The sequence below is a fragment of the Lepus europaeus genome, chromosome 22 (assembly GCF_033115175.1).
Source record: "Lepus europaeus isolate LE1 chromosome 22, mLepTim1.pri, whole genome shotgun sequence".
Taxonomy (NCBI): domain Eukaryota; kingdom Metazoa; phylum Chordata; class Mammalia; order Lagomorpha; family Leporidae; genus Lepus; species Lepus europaeus.
Genome location: NC_084848.1, coordinates 40902577 through 40924396, shown reverse-complemented (window position 1 = coordinate 40924396; position 21820 = coordinate 40902577). Strand labels below are relative to the sequence as shown.

General features: G+C 49.0%; 1 protein-coding gene across 4 annotated transcripts in view; it reads right to left on the bottom strand.

The window, feature by feature from the left end:
• SYNE2 (spectrin repeat containing nuclear envelope protein 2) overlaps positions 1-21820 on the bottom strand; it is a 373661-nt gene that overhangs the window by 107829 nt on the left and 244012 nt on the right. For all 4 annotated transcript variants that reach the window (XM_062181714.1, XM_062181717.1, XM_062181715.1 and 1 more), the window contains exons 64-70: positions 20587-20697; positions 16821-16937; positions 8580-8804; positions 5875-6057; positions 2667-2795; positions 1666-1787; positions 1369-1510 (exon numbers count right to left, since the gene is read on the bottom strand). In XM_062181714.1, coding sequence (XP_062037698.1) covers positions 1369-1510; positions 1666-1787; positions 2667-2795; positions 5875-6057; positions 8580-8804; positions 16821-16937; positions 20587-20697 — 1029 coding nt within the window. The remainder of the gene's footprint in view (positions 1-1368; positions 1511-1665; positions 1788-2666; positions 2796-5874; positions 6058-8579; positions 8805-16820; positions 16938-20586; positions 20698-21820) is intronic.

The window sequence follows — 21820 nt, the reverse complement described above, 5'->3', positions numbered from 1 at the left end:
ATTTACTTACTCGTTCACGTACTGGTTGGCACACAATATAATCAACTCTTCAAATGAGATACCCCTTCCCCCTAAGGGTGGGCTTTGCTATGGTTCAAAAGAGATTTGGTCCCCAGCTCAAGTAGATGCTTGTCGCCTAAACGCAGTTCATGCTACCGACAGGACAGAAACCGAATCAAACTGCTATTTGGGAGGCGGGCCTGGTGGGAGGTCCTCAGGCCATAGGGGCGTTGTCCTTGAGAAGATGGGTTATAAAAGTTGAGCCACAGAGTATTTAGCACAGTGGTTAGGACACCGCTCGGGATGCCCATATTCTATGTTGAAGTACCTGGGTTCGAGCCCCTGCGCTGCTTCCAATCCAGCTTCCTACTAATTGTGTACCCTGAGATGCCCAGGTGACAGCTTGAGTGTGGGGAAATTAGTTACATGAAGCAATTCGAAGATGGTGCCCAAAGGAAGTAAGGTGGGCAGAATCCAAAGTTGTTTACCACTAAAACTAACTGGCTATGCAACATCAGGGGAGGTAACAAAACTAGTGACAAGTGTATAGACATAGGGCTAGTCCTATAGAAATCCCCCTGTAAGGTGATTTTTTAAGTGATTGGTTGGTCCTTAGCCCTGCCCCAATGACTCTGCAGTTTTGTGCTATAAAAGGTTCTGTTACGCACGAAGTAAATGAGTTTTTGCTACTAGACTTGGCTCCCCGCTGCGTCTGACTGTCTCCGGGATCGGGAGGCTGGGGAACGGGCGAGTGGCACACTCACCTTTCCTCGGACCCAGTCCATCCTGTACGGGTGGACTAAGACCCAGCACTTGAGTGCTTGGGTCCCCACCACCCAAGTGCAAGACCCGGATGGAATCCCAGGCTCCTGGCTTTAGCCCAGCCCAGCCCTGGAAGTTGCAGGCATTTGGGGGAGTAAATCAGTAATGGAATAGCTCTCTCTCTCGCTCTCTCTCTCTCTCTCTCTCTCTCTGCCTTTGCCTCTCTATAACTCTGCCTTTCAAATAGAGCAATATATTTAAAAAAAGAGAGAGAGAGAAATTAAAGTCAGCAAAGCTAGGAGACTCTCGGCTAATGCTAACAAAGGAAATACTGGTCCTGGAATAGAAGAGAGAAAACATTTATAAAAGAAAAAAAAGTCAACAGCTACATTAACATGAAACACACATGTTCATTTATGGACTGCCGGGTATTCCAGAAAGTTCGTGGGAACTGCGTATTTCAGACAGACTATGTGTAGACATCAAAAATTTCTGCACCAAAATAAATTCATCTTTGAATTCTATTTTCCCACAAACTTTCTGAAGAGCCCTTGCGCTTCCGGGGTTTCCAACCAGGCTGCGCACACTGCACACTCACAGACCCACCTGCGGCTCCACCAGCTGTGGCAGGGCGGGCCTGGTTCTGGATGACAGCTTACGGTGCAGATACAGCCACCTCCCGCCACTGTGGCCCTGGGGCCACAACACTGAGTCTGGAGCATCATTTTCAGGGCTGGAGGCTCTATTGCTTTTAAGGAATAAAAAAAAGATGAAGAGAATAATCAACCTAAAAAAAATGTGGTATTACATTCACATACTATTTCATGGACAAGCGCTAAAGAAACTCTCGTAAGTTTCCCAATCATAAAGCCACGAATACCCCATTGTTTTCAAAGGTTTTACCTCATTGATGATTCCTGGGTTGGATCTCTATCATGCTGGCCATCCTGGGGCCACATTTTCTTAGTAGTCAATTCTATGAATTTGATCAAGTCTTTCTGTTCCATTGGTTTTAGCTCCATGACCTACAATTGAATAAGATTTTTCTCTTAAAAAAAGATTGATTCATTTATTTGAAAGCCAGAGTTACACACAGAGAGAAGGAGAGGTAGAAAAAGAGAGAGAGAGAGAGAGAGAGAGAGAGAGAGAGAGAGAGAGAGGTGTAGGTCTTCCATCTGCTGGTTCACTCCCCGAATGGCCACAATGGCCAGAGCTGGGCCGATCCAAAGCTAGGAGCCAGGAGCTTCTTCTGGGTCTCCCACACAGGTGCAGGGGCCCAAGCACTTGGGCCATCTTCTACTGCTTTCTCAGGCTATAGCAGAGAGCTGGATTGGAAGTGGAGCAACTGAGACTTGAACCGGCGCCCATATGGGATGCCAGCACAGAAGGCGGCGGCTTTATCCGTTATACCACAGCGCCGGCACCGTTGAATAAGATTTAAAAGGTCCAATCAATCGAATTTCTCCATAAGTACCCAAGAATATCTTCTTTTTAAATAATCTAATTTTGAACCACTTCCTCATGAATCATTTGCTATTTCTCTTCCCTGCTTGCTGGTTCTGGCTAACTCCTATTTCTCCAAAGCCAATGGAAATATTCACGCCCTAATCAAGTATCATTTCAACTGCATTACTCCCATGGAAGCTCTGAGAACGCATTTGGACGTCGGCCGCAGAGGTGAGGTCTCCCCGGCAGGTGTCTGCCTAGCAGAGCCGAGCTGCGTTCACCAGGGAGCCAAGCTGCAGTGTCCCCAGAGGCGGGCAGAGGCAGGTGAGCAGTAAACGCTGGGGACTCAGGGCTGCTGCAGACACCCAGCCTGGACACGCAGCACGCAGGTCAGAGTTTAGGACAAAGGGCCATCCATACCAGAAGCTTGAGTCTTGTCCTGACGGCTCTCACATTACCTGTGGTTCTAGGATATCCTTTTGTCTGCGGAACTGTGGCCTTTCCGTTACGGTCCGTTCCGACTCAGGAAGGTCACCAGGCTGTAGAACGCTTTGATGTTCTGGCGGTTTCTTTAGAATGGTAGGATGCTGCAAAAAAAAAAAAAGGGGGGGGGGGCGTGTGGGCAGGCTGTGTCAAACAACACCTCTCTGCATCTCGGTTCTAACGACGGGACTGCACAGGGAACACTTCTCAATGACGTGGCAGTATTCGTGAATGAATGTATTTATTTCAGAACAACTTCCAAAACCTACTGCATTTGAGGAAGGCATCTTTTTTTCCTCAATTCATCCAATGAGTCACACAGCTACAAAACACAATGTCTTTTTCCCCTAAGAACAAAGCAAAGTAAAATATATATATATATATATATATATGTACACATATATATATCTAAAAGGGAAATAGTGCTATGCTTATGAGCTCAGATTTTTTTTAAGTTTACTTATTTTTTTCATCTACTTGGAGAGAGAGATCCTGACTGACCCTTCCTGTGCTGGTTCACTCTCCAAATGCCCACAACAGCCAGGGCTGGGCCAGGCCAAAGCCAAGAGCCTGGAGCTCCATTTGAGTTTCCCCGGCGGGTGGCAGGGGCCCAGGCACTTGAGCCCTCACTGCTGCCTCCCAGGCTACGTTAGCAGGAAGCTGGACCAGAGGCAGAGCGGCCAGGACTGGAACTGGCACTTGGATGGGGGATGTTGGTGTTGTGAGCAGAGGCTTTACCTGTTGCCCCACAATGCCCACCCATGGACTCAGATTTGCTCCATGTCTAAAATACAGCATGTGGATATCTCAAAAAGTGCAAGGAAGATGATGTTAAAAGATGTTTATTTGAGTGCAAAAAATTTCTAAACACGTGCATCGTTTTTCCATAAGCTGTATTTCCATGAACATTCTGAAGAATCCTCATGCATTTTTATCTATTTGAAAGTCAGTTACACAGAAAGAGAGAGAAGGAGAGGCAGAGAGAGAGAGAGAGAGAGAGAAAGAATCTCTTCCATCCGCTGGTTCACTCCCCAATTGGCTGCAATGGCTGAAGCTGGGCCAATCTGAAGCCAGGAGCCAGGAGCTTCTTCCCAGTCTCCCATGTGGGTGCAGAGGCCCAAGGACTTGGGCCATCTTCTACTGCTTTCCCAGGCCAAAGCAGAGAGCTGGATCGGAAGTGGAGCAGCGAGATTTGAATGGGCACCCACATGGGATGCCGGCACTGCAGGAGCCTCACCCACTAGGCCACAGCACCAGCCCCATCCTTTTTTTTTTTTTAATTTTTAATTTTTGACAGGCAGAGTGGACAGTGAGAGAGAGAGAGAGAGAGAGAGAGAGAGAAAGGTCTTCCTTTATCATTGGTTCACCCTCCAGTGGTTGCTGCGGCAGGCGGCTGGCGCACGGCGCTGATCCAAAGCCGGGAGCCAGGTGCTTCTCCTGGTGTCCCATGGGGTGCAGAGCCCAAGGACTTGGGCTATCCTTCACTGCACTCCCGGGCCACAGCAGAGAGCTGGACAGGAAGAGGGGCAACCGGGACAGAATCAGGCGCCCCAACCGGGACTAGAACCCAGTGTGCCAGCGCTGCAGGTGAAGGATTAGCCTAGTGAGCCACGGTGCCTGCCGATTCCTGTCTCATCTTAATATGTGCTATCTTTAAAAAGGATTGGGCTGTGGCCGGTGCCGCGGTTCAATAGGCTAATCCTCCGCCTAGTGGCGCCAGCACACCGGGTTCTAGTCCCGGTCGGGGCGCCGGATTCTGTCCCGGTTGCCCCTCTTCCTGTCCAGCTCTCTGCTATGGCCCGGGAGTGCAGTGGAGGATGGCCCAAGTCCTTGGGCTCTGCACCCCATGGGAGACCAGGATAAGTACCTGGCTCCAGGCTTTGGATCAGCGCGGTGCACCGGCCGTGGGGGCCATTGGAGGGTGAACCAATGGCAAGAGGAAGACCTTTCTCTCTGTCTGTCTCTCTCTCTCTCACTGTCCACTCTGCCTGTAAAAAAAAAAAAAAAAAAGATGAGAGAGGAATCATGTGGCCTGTGTATGGGCGGTCAACCTCACTTCTTTGAATGTAAAGCCACAAGCAGGAGCCACTAACAAGCACAGATGCAAATCTTACATGGCAAGATCCTGCTCACAGGATGCTCGCTGACATTTACAAACATGGAATTCCTTAGAAATTATGAGAACACATTAGCTTATGATACTTTGATCAACATACATAAATATTTGGGGCCAGCACTGTGGCGTAGTGGGTAAAGCCACCGCCTGCAGTGCCGGCATTCCATATGGGCACCGATTCAAGTCCTGGCTGCCCCACTTCTGATCCAGCTCTCTGCTTTGGCCTGGGAAAGCAGTGGAAGATGGCCCAAGTCCTTGGGCCCCTGCACCCATGTGGGAGACCTGGAAGAAGTTCCTGGCTCCTGGCTTCAGATCGGTGCAGTTCTGGCCGTTGCGGCCAATTGGGGAGTGAACCAGCGGATGGAAGGTCTCTCTCTCTACCTCTCCTTTTCTCTGCATAACTCTGACTTTCAAATAAATAAATAAATAAATATTTAAAAATACATAAATATTTGTGAGTAACAAAAGTGCCCTGGAAACAGGTTTTGCTTTGCTAATCATATCTCTAAAGGCTTTTTCTAGTCAATTGGAGTTGCAAAATCACTGCAAACCCACCCTTCTTGTATAAAGATGCCTTACACTGCGCCTTCTCTTCACTCAACTCCAACAGACCAACCAAGACACACCACTACCCACACCAACAACCTGGATGAGAAACCAATCACTAACAATGAAATAAAAACAACAAAAGCAGTGGACCCATTCCTGGATGCTTTAAGATGTGTAAGAGAGAACTTCAAAACGTTAGTGCAAAACTGGATTAAAAGATGAGTTTATTTTGGTACAAAAATTTTTGATATCTATGCATTGTTTTTTCGTAACACTCATTGTCCGTGAACTTTCTGATGACCCCGCCATGTGCCTGGATTTCAAATATTTTGCACCAAAAGAAACCTGTCCTCAACTCCACTTCCCACCAACTTTGTGAAAGTACCACCATGTACCACCACTCCTAGCACAGTTTCTGTGTAGTTGGTTGGTTACTTCTATCCACAATTCTAACCCCATCGCGTGGGGTTGCCGTCCGCGCGTATCTCAGCAGGCCTGCCTACGTGGAGCTGTTTTACCTGGTCCTCACTGTACTTCTCTTGCAACATCATCTGGACCTTCTCCAAGTTGCACTTGACAGTTTTGAGTTTCAGAGAAAGGGCTTCTGCTTCGTACTGGGTGGCTCCACTCTCGCCCAGGCTCTGGTCCCTGCAGGTCTCCAACAGGGAAGCGACCTTGTGCTCGATGTCTGTGAGCATCGCCTAGCAAAGAAAGCCATGCCATTACTGCCTAGGAAACTGAGTCCTCTCATCAGGCAGAGTGCTGGTCTCAAACACTGCTGGCTGTTGCCGTCATTTGGGGATTGAACTGGCAGATGGAAGACCTCTCTCTCTCTCTCTCTCTCTCTCTCTCTCTCTGTCCCTCCCTCCCTTCCTCTCTGCTTCTGCCTCTCTGTATCTCTGCCTTTCAAACAAATCTTAAAAGAGAATTCTACACAATTTGAAAGTTCATTCCTTCTCTTGCCTTAGCCAAATATGCTCTGAACTATCTGAAAATAGAATAATCCGGAACTTAAGACACTTAGTCGTTGAGGCAACTGGCCAATTTACACACAGGTCTGGAAACAAATCAGTTTGAGGAAGCAAGTTCCCCATGTATCAACAGGGGAGGTCTGTCCTCCTCCCCAGGGGAGGTCTGTCCTCTCTGGGGCCAAGGACCCCACCCACGCCATTGGCACCATAACTCAGCACAGGAGTAAGTTCAGTGTGTTGAGAGAAGCTTAATGAACTCCATCTTTAAAATAAAATTTTCAAGTATTTAGTAACTCCTTCATAAGCCAATGATATTTATGCTTCATAGAGTCTTCGAAGAGGAAACAATCTGTGCTCATTGATGTTTAAGCGATTGTAAACAACGTGTGCTCAGTTTTCCCCGCTTAGCTGTTCTATGCGTTTTTCTCACTGCGTGACTCCACACATGGCAATTCCACGATTCACTTCTTCAACTTCCATCTTGTTCCCTTCTAAGTCTTTCCAGTGTTTCACTTTTCTCATCGATGCTAGCATCATTTTCCTCATTCTAGATGATTTTCAGAGGGCAAATGTAAACTAATGGCATTATTAGGTCAAAGAAGATGGACATCTTCCATGCCTACTACTGCTGACCTCCCCAAAGCAACGAACCAAGGAGACAGAACTAGCAGCTGGCAGAGGGTCTATTTTCCCAGAGTTCGCTGGGATGATATCACATTAGCAAAAATTCTGTCTTCTCAGCTATTAAATTGCCAAATATAATTTTCCTTGCTTGCTTCTGTCGGGAGGCATTTTGCTTGTCTCATTATTAGAGTGTAGGTGTCACGTTGATACAAAAATCATCCAAAGGTGGCCCTTGCCTTTTGGCCCCTGCGTTGTTTATTTCTTCACAGCATGCCAGAACCATTAGCTCAAAGCTTACTGGTGCCATATTCCCCAAAAACTGCACCTGCCCCCTTCCGGGTAAACCGCGGGGCCCAATCACCATCCTGTGGCTGGGTGCGACTGCCACCTAGTGGTCAGGTCTTACCTTGGCGCAGCTAGGAAAACCTTGAACTCAACACACACAAGCTCTGATAAAGGATGGGATCCCGGTGGCGAGTGAGCAGTTGGCACGGAGTCTGCACCACCCAGAGGGCAAACAGATCCTTGACGGTTGCAGTCACCATCTGCAAGGCCTTGGGTTCAGGTCAGCACAGTGCTGCCCCATGCAATACGATTCCTACGCTGGCTCTTTCTTGCAGGTGTGTGCCCCACCCCCCCATCAGCCAGGCCACAGACCTTTGGGGTCACAGGTGGCAAGCTGCCCCAAAGAGGCCAGCCCATCTGCCAGTCTCCCCGACTAGATGTTGCGGCTGGGGCCTGAGAGGAAGGGGAGACTGGCCTCCACTGATGGAGGGAGAGCAGGTGACCCCAACCACACAACAGGCCAGTGCAGGCAGAGCTCCCTGGGCCTGGCAGAAAAACACGCCAGCAGGCAGGTGTCCTAAACACAGGTGCAGGCAGACGCTTCTGCGGTTCGTGCCGCTGGATGCCTCTCCCGAAAGGGCACAGAGATCCCAGCCTTTGCGCTGGGCCCGCAAGCTTTTCTCCAGGTGGGGAGAGGAGAGAAGCTGCCGCCCGCCCCTTGCACAGCTCAGACCACAGAGCGCCTCGAAGCCTTCTCCACCCCCGTGCAACCTTGCAAATCAGCAGTTTCATTTCTGGTGAAGGACTCCGGGTGCAAATCACACTCAGCACTTCCCGGGCACTATTTACATACTTCCCGTTCCAGACAGTGCTTTGCACCCCCTATTTCATGGAATTCCTATAAAAACACACTGGGAGATCACCCACTATATATAAGGGGATCTCCAAGAGTTCATTGGAAAAACGCAATCAAAAGTTACTTCTATTTTGGTGCAGAGAAAGTTGAAATTCATGCCCAGTTTTTTCATAATACACATGTCCCCCACATTTACTGAAGAACCCTCACGTGCAGAGGGGTCCCCCAAGTCCACAGTTAAAGGGACAGAGCTGGATTTGGGCTGTAGATTCCTGGCACATAATTACTCATTCCTGTCCTCCCAAAGACACCACGTACACAAAGCCTTTCAAAGAATTACCCTGGGAACCGCAAACTGAGGCCATGGAAAATGGGAGGGTCCAAGGCGCAGAAAGCAGCCTGCTGTTGCTTTAAGAGAAACTCACTCGGTCTTGGCAAGTCTTGATTGGTCAAGAGGCAAACCATGAACCCTGGGCATCAGTCTCACCTGGCAGCCGACCAACTCCTGCTCCACCACCTGCTGCATGTCTGCGTTTAATGTTTCCGGCTCGAATGCCACGTTGGCTTGTTGTAGCCACAGCTCCAGCTCGGCTACCTGGGACCTGCAGGCATGGAGGACTTCTGCAGGTTCAGGCCCACCTCTCTCCACCGTGGCTCCGGCAGCTCCTGGCTCCTCCGAAAAGTCCAGGACCTTGATGGGAGGCGCGGCACCCTAAGATAAATCCACAGATAATCCCGGGGTGAAAAGCCAGGAGTCCAAAGTTTTCAGATGTGCACCTGCAAAGACCTGGGAGCCTCCGATATTTCCCCCCAAGTTAAAAGAAACAAAATAAGGGCAGAAGAAGGAAGAAAGAAGCGAAAAATGCCCCTCCACGGGCATGGCAACAGTCACGTGACCCGGCGCCACAGGTTTCCAGGCAGCCGAGCTGCATGTACACAGGTACGGTCTTCCTGGGGAACAGAGGAAGCCAACGGGCGTGCGGGCGTTAGCGGGAAGCCCCAGGAGACTGGTGAGAGCGTGTGCGTGCGGGTATGGGCGTCCCAGGCATTGCAGGGAACTGGCCAGCGTTTCAAGGTGCACAGCACACGATTAAGCAACGCTTACATTGGCGTGCACGCTATTGAATCAGGAGAAAAAAAAACATCAAACATCAAAAACTAAATAACTAAAATAAATACATAAATCTTTACACACCAGCCAGGATACAATGAAATACAAGGAGGGGAGGCATGGATCTTGAAAAAGTTCATGGAAAATGCATCTTAGGAGAAAACTCTGCATGGATTTAAATATGCCTTGCATCAGAATAAACTGATCTTTGATTTCCATAAACTTCTGAAGTGTTCTCGCAAACCACATGCTTTTAACTTCACACTTCTCAAGTAGGCTCTGAAATATTTAGCTTTATATATATGTGCATATATAGATATAGATATATAACAAGGAGCATGTGATGACTCAGCTACACTTCTGATTACAAACAGCTGGAGTCAAATAATGACCTTCAGCAGGGCGATCTGAAAGCGTCTCCTGTTCTTTATAAGGGATCCCTGGTAGGACTTTCACCGACTCAACACTGAGATATCGCGTTGAGGACCAGAGGTTTACAGGTCAGTGCTGTGTTCTCTCTGCTCTCAAACAGCTGGATCGCTTATGGACCCAGGAGAATATTTCTCAGAAATGAAAGAATGCTCCACTAATTATCTATTAGGCATTTTCAATTTGGAGGTAAAAGATAATTTGATACAGAGATACATTTATCTCCCACTGTGCTCCCTATCCTTCTCTGGAATACTCCGATTATACTGGCCATTCTAGAGAAATTCACTTACAGGGCTGGTGCTGTGGTGCAGCGGGTAAAGCCACCACCTCCAGTGCCAGCATCCAATGTGGGCGCTGGTTCGAGTCCTGGCTGCTCCACTTCCAATCCCGCTCCATACTAATGTGCCTGGGAAAGCAGTGGAAGATGGCCCAAGTCCTTGGGCTCCTGCACCTGCATGGGAGACCCAGAAGAAGCTCCTGGCTCCTGGCTTTGGATTGGCCCAGCTCTGGCCATTGCAGCCATTTGGGGAGTGAACCAGCAGATGGAAGACCTCTCTTTCTCTCTGCCTCTCCTTTTCTCTCTGTGTAACTCTGATTTTCAAATAAATAAATCTTTAAAAAAAGAAATTTTTTTAAATGTAGAACATTTTCATTTTTTTTTATTTGACAGGTAGAGTTACAGACAGTGAGAGAGACAGAGAGAAAGGTCTTCCTTCTGTTGGTTCACCACCTAAATGGCCACCACGGCTGGCGCAGCGCTGATCCGAAGCCAGGAGCCAGGTGCTTCCTCCTTGTCTCCCATGCGAGTGCAGGGGCCCAAGCACTAGGGCCATCCTCCACTGCCCTCCTGGGCCACAGCAGAGAGCTGGACTGGAAGAGGAGCAACCGAGACTAGAACCCAGTGCCCATATGGGATGCCAGTACCACAGGCGGAGGATTAACCAAGTGAGCCACAGCACTGGCCCCCACTAAAAAAAGAAATTCACTTAGGAATAAGGTGTGTGTGTGTGTGTGTGAGTGTGTTTATTGGAAAGGCAAAGTGATCTTCCATCTGATGTTCACTCCCCAAATGGCTGTGACTGCCAGGGCTGGGCCAGGCCAAAGCCAGGAGCCCAGACCTCCATCTAGGTCTCCCATGTGTATGGCAGGAACCTTGAGCCATGATCCACTGTCCTCCCAGGCACATTAGCTGGGAGCTGGATCAGAAGAGGAGTAGCTGGCACTCTGATGTGGGATGCAGGTGTTGGAAGCGATGGTTTAACCCACTCTACCACAATCCCGCCCCCAGGATGTGTGCTCTGTGCTACAGAATGACTGGTGTCAAAGAAACATTTCATTGATTGATTATGATATGATAAAATGCAGTGTTTCCCAGGTGAACCTTTGTTAACAGGCTGCCATCTTAGCAGAACTCGAGCTAAGCGGCAGATTTCTAGTGCAAACTGCTCACTGATGTGCGCCTAACTCAGCATAAACACACGCTTCCCGGGCCTGTGGCATTCTGGGTGAGACCTAGAACTTCCAGAGAAACACAGTGAGCAGAATCGGTTAGCGGTAATAGAAACACGTAGGGCATAAAATGCCACGCAACTCCACACACTGAGGAGTATCATAAAAGTATCTCTGGGCTGTATTTTTTTTTGTTTTTTTTTTGCCTTTGACTGTTTCGTAACTTTAAATATACGAGAGTACTTCAAGAATTCATGGAAAGCAAAATAACACGATACATTTATTTTGTGGTGAAATTTTGAGATCCACGTGTACGAAGGTTCTTCAAAGAACTGATGTGATGGAAAGGCTAGGCATGGATTTAAAACACTTTCTGCGCCAAAACAAACATTTCGTGTTCCCATTTTCCATGAACTTTTTCAAATCCCCCCTCATAGTTGCTCTTTTCGGCTTTTTCTTCTGCCTCCATCAGTCTGTTTTTATAACTTCTATCCAGTACTGCACTCAAAGAAGTCCTGTTTGTCTTTGTTTTTTTCTGAACTTCAAACACAGTCACATCCATGCTTGGATTCACTATTTTTTTTTTATTTTAAACAATGTTTATTTATTTTTATTTTATTGAAAGAGAGTCTGAGAGAGAGAGAGAGAGCGAGAGAGCGAGCGAGCTCTTCCACCGGTTGGTTCACTCCCCAAATTCCAGCAACAGCCAGGGCTGAGTCAGGCAGAAGCCAGGAGCCTGGGACTCCCTCTGGGGCTCCCATGTGGGTGGCAGATACTCGGTGCTCGAGCCACCATCTGCTGCCTTCCCAGGACGCACATTAACAGGAGGCTGGGTCCAAAGCAGAGTAGCCAGGACTTGAACCGGGAACTCTGATACGGGATGTGGACATCCCCAAGTTGTGGCTTAATCTGCTAAGCCACAACACCCATCACTGTTTGTCTATAAGGAGAGAGAGGGAGGGAGGGAGAGAGGGAGGGAGGGAGGGAGGGAGAGAGAGAGAGAGAAGAAATAGAAATTGAGCAAGACAGCTCCCATCTGCTGACTCACACACTTAGATGCCCTCAATGGCTTGAGCTGGACCAAGCGGAAGCAGGGGGCCAAGAACCCCACCCAGGTCTCCCGTACAGGTAGGAGGAACCTAGGCACTTGCATTAGCGGGAAGCATGAGTCAGCAGCCGGAAGTGAGTTCCATCGGCTCAGGAGCTCCACGTGGAACATGGACATCAGAACCATCAGGGACAGCAGTCACCCGTTAATTTCCTATTTTAACCCTGATTTTGGAAAAAGCAACAGTTGTGTAATTTTACTGCCAGACATCGATTTCTAGTTATGTGACCAACTGGTTTCTAGTAACATTGCTCTATCTTAATGGCAAAGACTTGGGGATCCCCCCCTTTTTGCCATCTGTTAGTAGTATTAATTTGTTAATTAATTAGTCTGTAACATTTACCATCTACCTACTTTATTTAAGAATATTTTATTGGAGCACCTATCATATGCCCTACAGGTGTCAAAAGCAAATGCAGGGTTGAGTTTCTTTGCTCTCTCACTACATTAATGAGGAAACATGCAGCAGAGCAACGAATCTGGGCTTTATTTGCTAGTTACTTGAACCTGGAAGGAATACAAAGAGGAACAAATAAAAAAAAATAATTGTAACCTTAGAACTGGCTAGAACTTAGCATAGCTGGAACTGGCCCCAGGGACCTGCCAACAGCCAGCTCACCCACTTCTATTTACAAAGAAACCCAAACTCTGACACTGAATCAGTTCTCATGCCAGCCGTGCCACCCCAACACCTCCCAGCAGCACAGGCCCAAGGTCACAAAGCTCTGTGACCGTTCAGCTCCAGTCCACAGCAGACCCCTGCTAACTACCTTCTCCCTCGGAAGAGCCAAGTGTACATTTTGGAGGGGCTGAGACGTATGATGTTAAATAAGAATTACGTCATCCTATAGGAGAAGGGTGGGGGAACGATCCCTGGTCTCTTAGGATGAGCCAGACGCTGGGCAAAGTGTGGTCCACAGGCCCCCACGGCTTCACACTACAGTCTGTTTCTATTGTCGGTGTACAATGAAGAAACTGACGCAGAGGGCACTAATCCAATCACCCATGGCCACACAACAACCTCACTTTCATCCTTGAGGCACACACCCTGAAATCTAGAAGCGCCCCTTCTTGGCTTAATCTCACCACACTTCCAACATCCACGTTAGCCCCTGAGCTGGGGAATCAGCATGTTTGAGTTCTACTCCCACACACAGTGGAAATGCAAGTTAATTTTCTGACTATGGCTAATTTTCATGCCAAAATACCAAACCTTTGCATTTACAGTCAGTTCTGTGCATCTCTGCCCACTTTTGGGGTTTTTTTTTTGGGGGGGGAGCGGGGAGACACATTTTAAGATGATTTTAATTGGGGCAGGCACTGTGGCACAGTGGGTTAAGCGACCGCTTACAATGCCTGTATCTCATACTGGAGAGCCTGAGACCAAGTCCCGCGTCTGCATCTGAGCCAACTTCCTGCTACTATGCTTGGAAGGCAGCAGAAAATGGCCCAAGTACTGGGGTCCCTGCCACGCATGATGTAAGAGGCCAGGATGGAATTCTGGGCTCCTGGCCTTGACCTGGCCCAGCCCCAGATGTTGGGAACGTTTGGGGAGTGAACCAGCCTATGGAAGATCTCACTCTCTGCCTTTGAAATAAACAAACACAAATACATAAACACTTAAAAGTGATTTTAGTTCTACATACTGGGGGGTATATTGTGATAATTCAACACTCGTATCCAGTGGGTGGTCCAATCTGGCTAGTTTAGCGTTTCTCCATCACCTTTCGCTGTTTAAAAAGAACATTTCTGACCAACATTAATTGCACGTATTTATGGCGTACAAGGTAACTGCCAGTCTAAAGCGCAGTGCTAACTCACAAACACGCACGCGAGGCCTGCACCAAAAGGCTCAGATGGGTTTACGCTGTTGGGCCGGCTCTACCTTGGTTTTCCATTTTTCTGTACTACATCTTTGTTGTCATATGGAGACGGCTCTGAGTGCTACTAAATATGACACAATGCTCACGTGGCCGGTGCACTTCACCTCTGAAAGCAAAGGTTTGCAGCTGACGGCACCGGCTGCCCGGTCTCTGGGCAGTTTGCACTTTGCCTCTGCTTGGTGCTGTGCCAATGAGGTGGACATGACCACAGAGTGGACAGCCAGACATCAGAGCCCTGGGGCTCAGGGCAGCTGGGGACAAGAGCTCCTGGCTGATCAGCAGGGGACTACAGTGAAGCTGACATCTCTTCTTGGTCCTCTGCGGAGCTCCCAGTCTCTGCCCCCAGGGCAAATTTGGAAATCCGTGCATAGTTTTATTTCATAACACACATTTTCCATGAAATGTTTTCAAGACCCTTGTATGGGCTTCAAAACACTTCGCCCCCAACAAGCTTACCTTTTCACTCTATTTCCCATTAACTTTCCGAGGTGCCCTTGAACCCGTACGCGTTGTCGGTTTAGGAGTCAGCACAGCCTCCTAGTGAAAAGATCAGCTTCCGACCCCATGGGCACAAACAATGTGGGCTGTTATCACAACTCTGCGAACTGCTGGCTACCTGGCCTTTCATCTCGCTGAACCTCGAGTGTTCCATCTGTAAAGTGGGGTCACACTAGTATCTCACTCATCCAGGCTGTTGTGAGGATCCACAGAGAGAATCTACAAACAGTCTTCAAAAGGCTTGTGGAGGGGCAGGACTTGTGGCCCAGTGGGTTCAGCTGCAGCTTAGAATGCTTGCATCCCATTTTGGCCTCCCGGTTCAAGTCCCAGCTACTACGCTTCTGATCCAAGATCCTGCTAATGCATTCTGGGAGGCAGGAGAGACCCAGATGGAGCTCCTGGCTCCTGGCTTCAGCTTAGCCCAGCTCCAGCTACTGCAGGCATTTGGGGAGTAAATCAGCAGATCAAAGATCTCTCTCTCCCTCTGTCATTCTGCCTTTCAAATAGATGAAAATAGATAAATATAAAATACTATAAGAGGTTAATGGAAAATATACAATATAAAAACCCAAGTACAGATTTCCAAGGAAATACCAAGAAATTATTTCCAAGAAATACCTTGCAGGGCATATATGTAGGTCCTTCAACAAGCTCCAAGGAAAATGGAATCTAAACATGTTTGTTTTTGTTCAAGAAAATTTTGAAAACCCCTGTAGACAAAAGAGCTTCAAAAAGTTCATGAAAATGTGTATTAAAAAAACTATGCCTAGATTTCAAAATGTATTTGTATCAAAATAAGCTCTTTTAAAAATATTTGAAAGGCAGAGAGGGAGGAGAGAGAGAGAGATCGCAAATCTGGTAATCGACTCCTCAAATGTTTGCTTGCAATAGCAGTGCTGGGCCAGGTGGAAGCCGGGAGCCCAGAACTCCACGTCTCCCGCTTGGCGGTGGCAGGTGCTCAAGTATTGAGCCACCACCCACTGCCTCCCCGAGCGCACATTAGCAGGAAGCTAGGGCCCCAAGCTCATCTTTTCATTGCATTCTCCGGTGGGTTTTCTGAAGTCCTCACTATTGTTAAGAGGACAGAGAACAGAGACGAGTCACAACCTGACAGCTAATGTGAATATTTTATGTGTAGACAAGAGATGGGGAGAATACAAAAGGGAAAACAGTGGAGAAGGGGAGCAGTAACAACTGGGAACCAAAGAAAAGCAGCACAAGTGTGTCGGTGTCTCCCTTGGGAGAAACTCAGCGCGACTCCTGGAGCTCTGGACTCAGCTGACGCCAGAACTCACCCGGGAAATGAAGCCCCGAGGGCCCCCCAGGGAAACCACTGAGGCAGAGGATTTCAAATGGAGAAGGCAGTGCGGATATTCTGCCTTTGAGTCTTTTCTACCCCACCGACTACCTGTGTGCCTCCTCCTGGCATTTTAATTCCTTCATTTATAAATGTATGATAGGTATGAACCACCCTTAACCAAGGGATCTTCCAAAGAGTTCATGGAGAGGGGCCGGCGCTGTGGTGTAGTGGGTAAAGCTGCTGCCTGCAGTGCTGGCATCCCACTTGTTCAAGTCCCGGCTGCTCTACCTCTGATCCAGCTCTCTGCTGTGGCCTGGGAAGGCAGTAGAAGACGGCCCAAGTGCTTGGGCCTCTGCACCCACGTGGGAGACCTGGAAGAAGCTCCTGGCTCCTGGTTTCAGATCAGTGCGCTCTGGTCATTGTGGCCAATTGGGGAGCTAACCGGAGATGGAAGCCCTCTCTCTCTCTCTGCCTCGCCTTCTCTCTCTGTGTAACTCTGACTTTCAAATAAATTAATTTATTTAAAAAAAGTTCCTGGAGAATGCACACTATCTTTGAATCACATCCTTCCACCAAGTTTTGGAAGCACCCTCGGATGATCTGCGAATTAAGCGGGTAAACAGAAAAGCCTCTAACAAAAAGGGCCATGAAACCGACATCAGCCTGTCTCCACTCTCACTGCCACACGTGTTCTATCTACAGATTACAGTGGCCATTAATGGAAAGACTGCTTCATGCTGTTGCGTGATGAATGAGTGAAAACTTTCTCCCTGCTCCGTGCCACGCCTGTTTGCCAAGGCAATGACTTGAGGACGCACCTTCCGGCTGCACAGCTGCATGGCACCTCCGAAGGAAGAGGTTCAAGTTCATCAGCAGCACTTGACTACAGACACGCAGGACTGCTGGTCAGCTCTTTGAGCACCGGGCTTTCACCAAGAGGCACTTACCTCTTCTGTTTGGCCGGGCCTCAGCGAGCCTTCTGGGCCTTGCTCAGCGTTTGGTGCGGCTGGTACAAGAATCTGCGCCATGGAACTATCACAGGTGCTTATTTTTCCATTCACTTCCTGTAAAGGAAAGAATCAGAGGTCCCGACAGATGCCCCCCCAGCTCCTCCTCCTGTGCCCGCTCCCAACAGCCAGCTGGCGATCTCCAGGAAGGTCAAGGACAATCACTTTTAGTAATTACTTTTTAAAAAGATTACTTTACTGATGCGAAAGGCAGAGAGAGAGAAAGCATGCTTTCATTTGCTGTTTTACTCCCTAAATGGCCATATCAGCTGGGGCTGGCCAGGTTGAAGCCAGGAGCCAGGAACTTCCTCTGGGTGTTCCACATGAGTGCAGAGGCCCAAGCACTTGGGCCATCCTCTTCTGCTTTCCCAGGCCATAGCAGAGAGCTGGATTGGAAGTGGAGCAGCAAGAACTTGAACCGGTGCCCATACGGGATGCTGGCATGGCAAGAGGTCGCTTAACCCTCTGCACCACAACGCTCTCCCAATCAAGTACATTCAGTGAAAGCTCATTAGGAAAAAGAATCCGCTTCCTTAGGTTTGTCTTCATTGGAAAGACTCAACTTCCCCCAGACTGCTTAATGTGGAATAGGTTTAAGACAGTAGTCAAGATTAGAGATTTGGGGGGCCCAGCACTGTGGTGCAGTGGGTTAACACCCTGGCCTTAAGCGCCAGCATCCCATCCCAGCTGCTCCACTTCCAATCCAGCTCTCTGCTATGGCCTGGGAAAGCAGAAGATGGTCCAAGTCCTTGGGTCTCTGCACCTGTGTGGGAGACCTGGAGGAAGCTCCTGGATCCTGGCTGTGGATTGGCCCAGCTCCAGCCATTGCAGCCATTTAGGGAGTGAACCAGCAGATGGAAGACCTCTCTCTTTGTCTCTCCCTCTCTCTATCTGTAACTCTACCTCTCAGATAAATAAAGAAAATCTTTTTTTTTTTTTTGACAGGCATAGTGGACAGTGAGAGAGAGAGAGACAGAGAGAAAGGTCTTCCTTTGCTGTTGGTTTACCATCCAATGGCCGCTGCAGCCAGCGTGCTGCAGCCGGTGCACCACGCTGATCCGAAGGCAGGAGCCAGGTGCTTCTCCTGGTCTCCCATGGGGTGCAGGGCCCAAGCACTTGGGCCATCCTCCACTGCCTTCCTGGGCCACAGCAGAGAGCTGGACTGGAAGAGGGGCAACCAGGACAGAATCTGGCGCCCCAACCGGGACTAGAACCTGGTGTGCCGGCGCTGCAGGCGGAGGATTAGCCTATTGAGCCATGGCGCCGGCTAATAAAGAAAATCTTAAAAAAAATTAGAGGTTTGATTTGGGGATCATTGGTGGAGGTGACCATGAAAGCTGTGGCAGGAGGTAAAATCCCCATGAGAGAGGGAGAGGAGAGAGGGGGAGAGGGACAGCTACAGTCACAGATGGAGGAGGAAGAGAAGGAGGAGGAGGAGTTGGAGGTAGCAAAGACCAGAAAGTGCAGAATTAATCTGAAAGAACATTGCAGTTCAGGAAGGAAGAGGTGGCCGGTCATCTTTGTCATGGTGGAGAGATCATTAAGGATTAGGACTAAATGAACAGGCTAAACTGGTGTTTCAGAAGCCGCCAGCAGCGAATGTGTAGCAGAGGCCAGAACTAGACCGCACAGCACCAAAGACAAGGAAAGAGCCAAGTCAAGGAAAGAGCAAGACGAAATCAATATGGGAGGCGGGACCAGGAGATCCCATTCATCCGAGTAGCGTGCTGAGCCAAGTGCAGGACATAAACAGGTAGAAGACAAGGTTTCGGCCATTCATGAAACGGTGTTGCATGTGTGCGTGAAAATGTGCTAAGTCAGACTTGCTGCTCAGAGTGCCATGGGAACTCAAAAGTGAAGCCAGCAGCTGCCCCTGCAGGTGCTCAGGAGGCTTCTGGGGAGGGGTGGAGCTGAGACGGGCCTGGGTGAAGGGGCAGGAAGTCTGCAGGTGCACATGGGGGCTGCACGCCCCTGACTCTGCAAAGAGGAGACCGAAGGGACAGGTTGGGGTTGGGGCCCTGCAGCTTGGCTGGAGAGATGGGGTCACAACAGCGGGAGCCTCCTAGCAGGGAAACCTGACTGCTCCTGAAGTGGGGAACCCAGCCCAGGGCAGAGAGGGAAGACGCGGGCACAGGCGAGCAGGGGCCAGCGATTACTGGCGGGCAGCCTTGAAGCCGGGGTGAGCCCCAGACAGGAGCCCGTTAGAGGTGGAGGAGGCAGACACCTGTCGGGAGCAGGAAATGATGCTGGTTTACTGCCAGCTCATAAGGATTTTCTAAAGTGAGGTTCGGAGAGGCTGGGGAAGATTCAGAATGGCCTAAGGAGCAAAAAGACGTCTTGCATTAATTTATCTTGCACAGCACTTTGTTTAACAAAGAATTCCAGGGGCCAGCGCTATGGCATAGTGGATAAAGCTGCCGCCTGCAGTGCTGGCATCCCATATGGGCACTGGTTCTAATCCCGGCTGCTCCACTTCCCACCCAACTCTCTGCTATGGCCTGGGGAAGCAGTGGAAGATGGCCCAAGTGCTTAGGCCCCAGAACCTGGAAGAAGCTCCTGGCTCCGGATTGGCACAGCTCTGGCTGTTTTGGCCAATTGGAGAGTGAACCTGTGGATGGAACTTTCTCTCCCTGCCTCTCCTTCTCTCTCTCTATAACTCTGACTTTCAAATAAATAAATAAATAGATAAATATTTTTTAAAATACCAAAGAATTCCGGGGAGACCCTCCTGCAACTACTCTCAAAAAAGCAGCATGAGAAGTGATGTGGGGAAGCGTTTGGGGCTCCCAGGACTCAGCTCTTTGGTCAGCCTGAGTGATCGCATATGGAGTTTTCTGTAGCGAAAGGACTCTACGATGACTGCTGAATGTACGACAGAGAAGCAAATAAGCAAGGCCCTGGATGTCTTGCATCTGTGCAGGGATAATTGTGAGAGACTAAAGAGCTCCCAACAGCAGAGACCCTGAACCAACCTAATGCCCGTTGATGGATGAGTGCAGAGCAAATGCGGTCTGTACACACGAGGGAATACTATGCAGCCTTCAAAAGGAGGGGAATCCTGTCATTTGTGACAACGTGGATGCACCTGGAGGACACCACGCTACGTGAACTATAAGCCAGGCACGGCAGGACAGACACTGAAGGCTCTCACTCCTGTGTGGACTCTCAAAGTGGAACTCACAGAAGCAGAGAGCAGAACAGGGGTTACCAGGGGCTGCTGGGGAGGCCAATATGTCGCTCAGCGGATACAGAGTTTCAGTTGACAATAGGAATAACCTCATAAGCATCCAGTGTCCAAGGTGTTATGAGCTGTAGGTAGTTCAGAACTAGGGACTACATAATACTGACAAATTGCTAGGTGTAGATTTGAAGTGTTATCACCCCAAAAATGAGAACTGTGAAAAGTAATGCGTATGTTAATGAGCTTGCAATAGCCAATTCACAATTACACATATTTAAAAACGTCACGTTCTATACTACACATACAATTTTTATTTGTCAAAAAATTTTTTTTGGTTTCCTCCTTCCCATTTTTTCAAACAAGACGGGGCTTTACTGTCCCTTATCTTCATTCCTTATTGGGAATACGCGTTGGCACTCGAAAGGTTTGAGTGTGGCTGGATGGAAAACCAGAGGGAAGAGGGGAGAAGAGAACCCAGGAAGTCAGGCCAAAGAGCGGCTGGCTCCCACCCAGCCCCTGCCTCACCTGAACGAGGGTGGCCGACGATGAGGATGCTCGGTCTTCCTCCACCTCCTCGCCATGCTTCCAGGGTAAAGACCACGACGCAGAAGACGGCTCCGCCTTCTTAGCTCCAATCTGCCACCGGGAGCGACTGGTCAGCAAAAGGAGTGATTTCCTACCACCATAGCCAACCTCCTACCCATCCGTCTCAGACAAGAGTCAGCTCACCATGGTCCTCTGTATGTACAGTCAAACTAAGAACGAGCCATAATGAAGAAGGAGGTGGGAGAGGGAGAGGGAGGCGGGATGGGAGTTGGGACAGGGGGAGGGTGGGTATGGGGGAAAGAACCAGTGTATTCCTCAAGTTGTATCTATGAAAAAATGCATTCATTAAAAAAAATCAACTCACCAGGCACTGTAATCATCGCCTGGATTCCACCACAATGCTATGAGTCAGCTCTTTCTTTTACAAACGAAATCCTGTTTCCAAATGTGATTCTCTTCCTAAAGCCGCGCAATGCAGCTTCCGAATTTCTATCTACTGGACCGGTGTTGTGGCGCAGTGGGCTCAGCTGCTGCCTGTGTTGCTGGCATCCATACACAATGCAGCGCCAGTTCAATTCCCAGTTGCTCAACTTCCCATTCAGCTCCCTGCTAAGGCGCCTGGGAAAGCAGCAGAGGATGGCCCAAGTGCTTGGGTCATCCCTGCCGCCCACATGGAAGACCTGGATGGAGTTCTGGGCTCCTGGCCTTAGCCTAGCCCAGCCCTGGCTGTTGCAGCCATTTGGGGAGCAAACCAGCAGATAGAAAACCATACTCTTTTTCTGTCTCTCTCTCTATCATTCTGCCTTTCAAATAAATAAGTAAATCTTTTAAAATGTGTTTTTATTTAGTTGAGAGGCAGACACACACACACACACACACAGAGCTGCCATCCACTGCTCCGCTCCCCAAATGCCCAGAAGCTCAGAGTCAAGAACTTAATCCAGGTCTCCCATGTGGGTGGCAGCAACAGGGACCCAACCCTTTGAGCCTCAACTGCTGCCTCCCACAGGGCACAGAGACAGAAATCTGGAATCAGGAGTGGAGCTGGAACTGGCACCCAGGCACTCTGATGTGAGTGGAACGCAGGCAGCCCAACGAGCATCTTAACCACCAGGCCAAATGTCTTGCCCTTAAAAAATATTTTTACAAGTAGAGAGATGGCGCATGTCACACAAAGGAGGTATTTAAATGAGTTCTTCAGGAAGTTAATCTG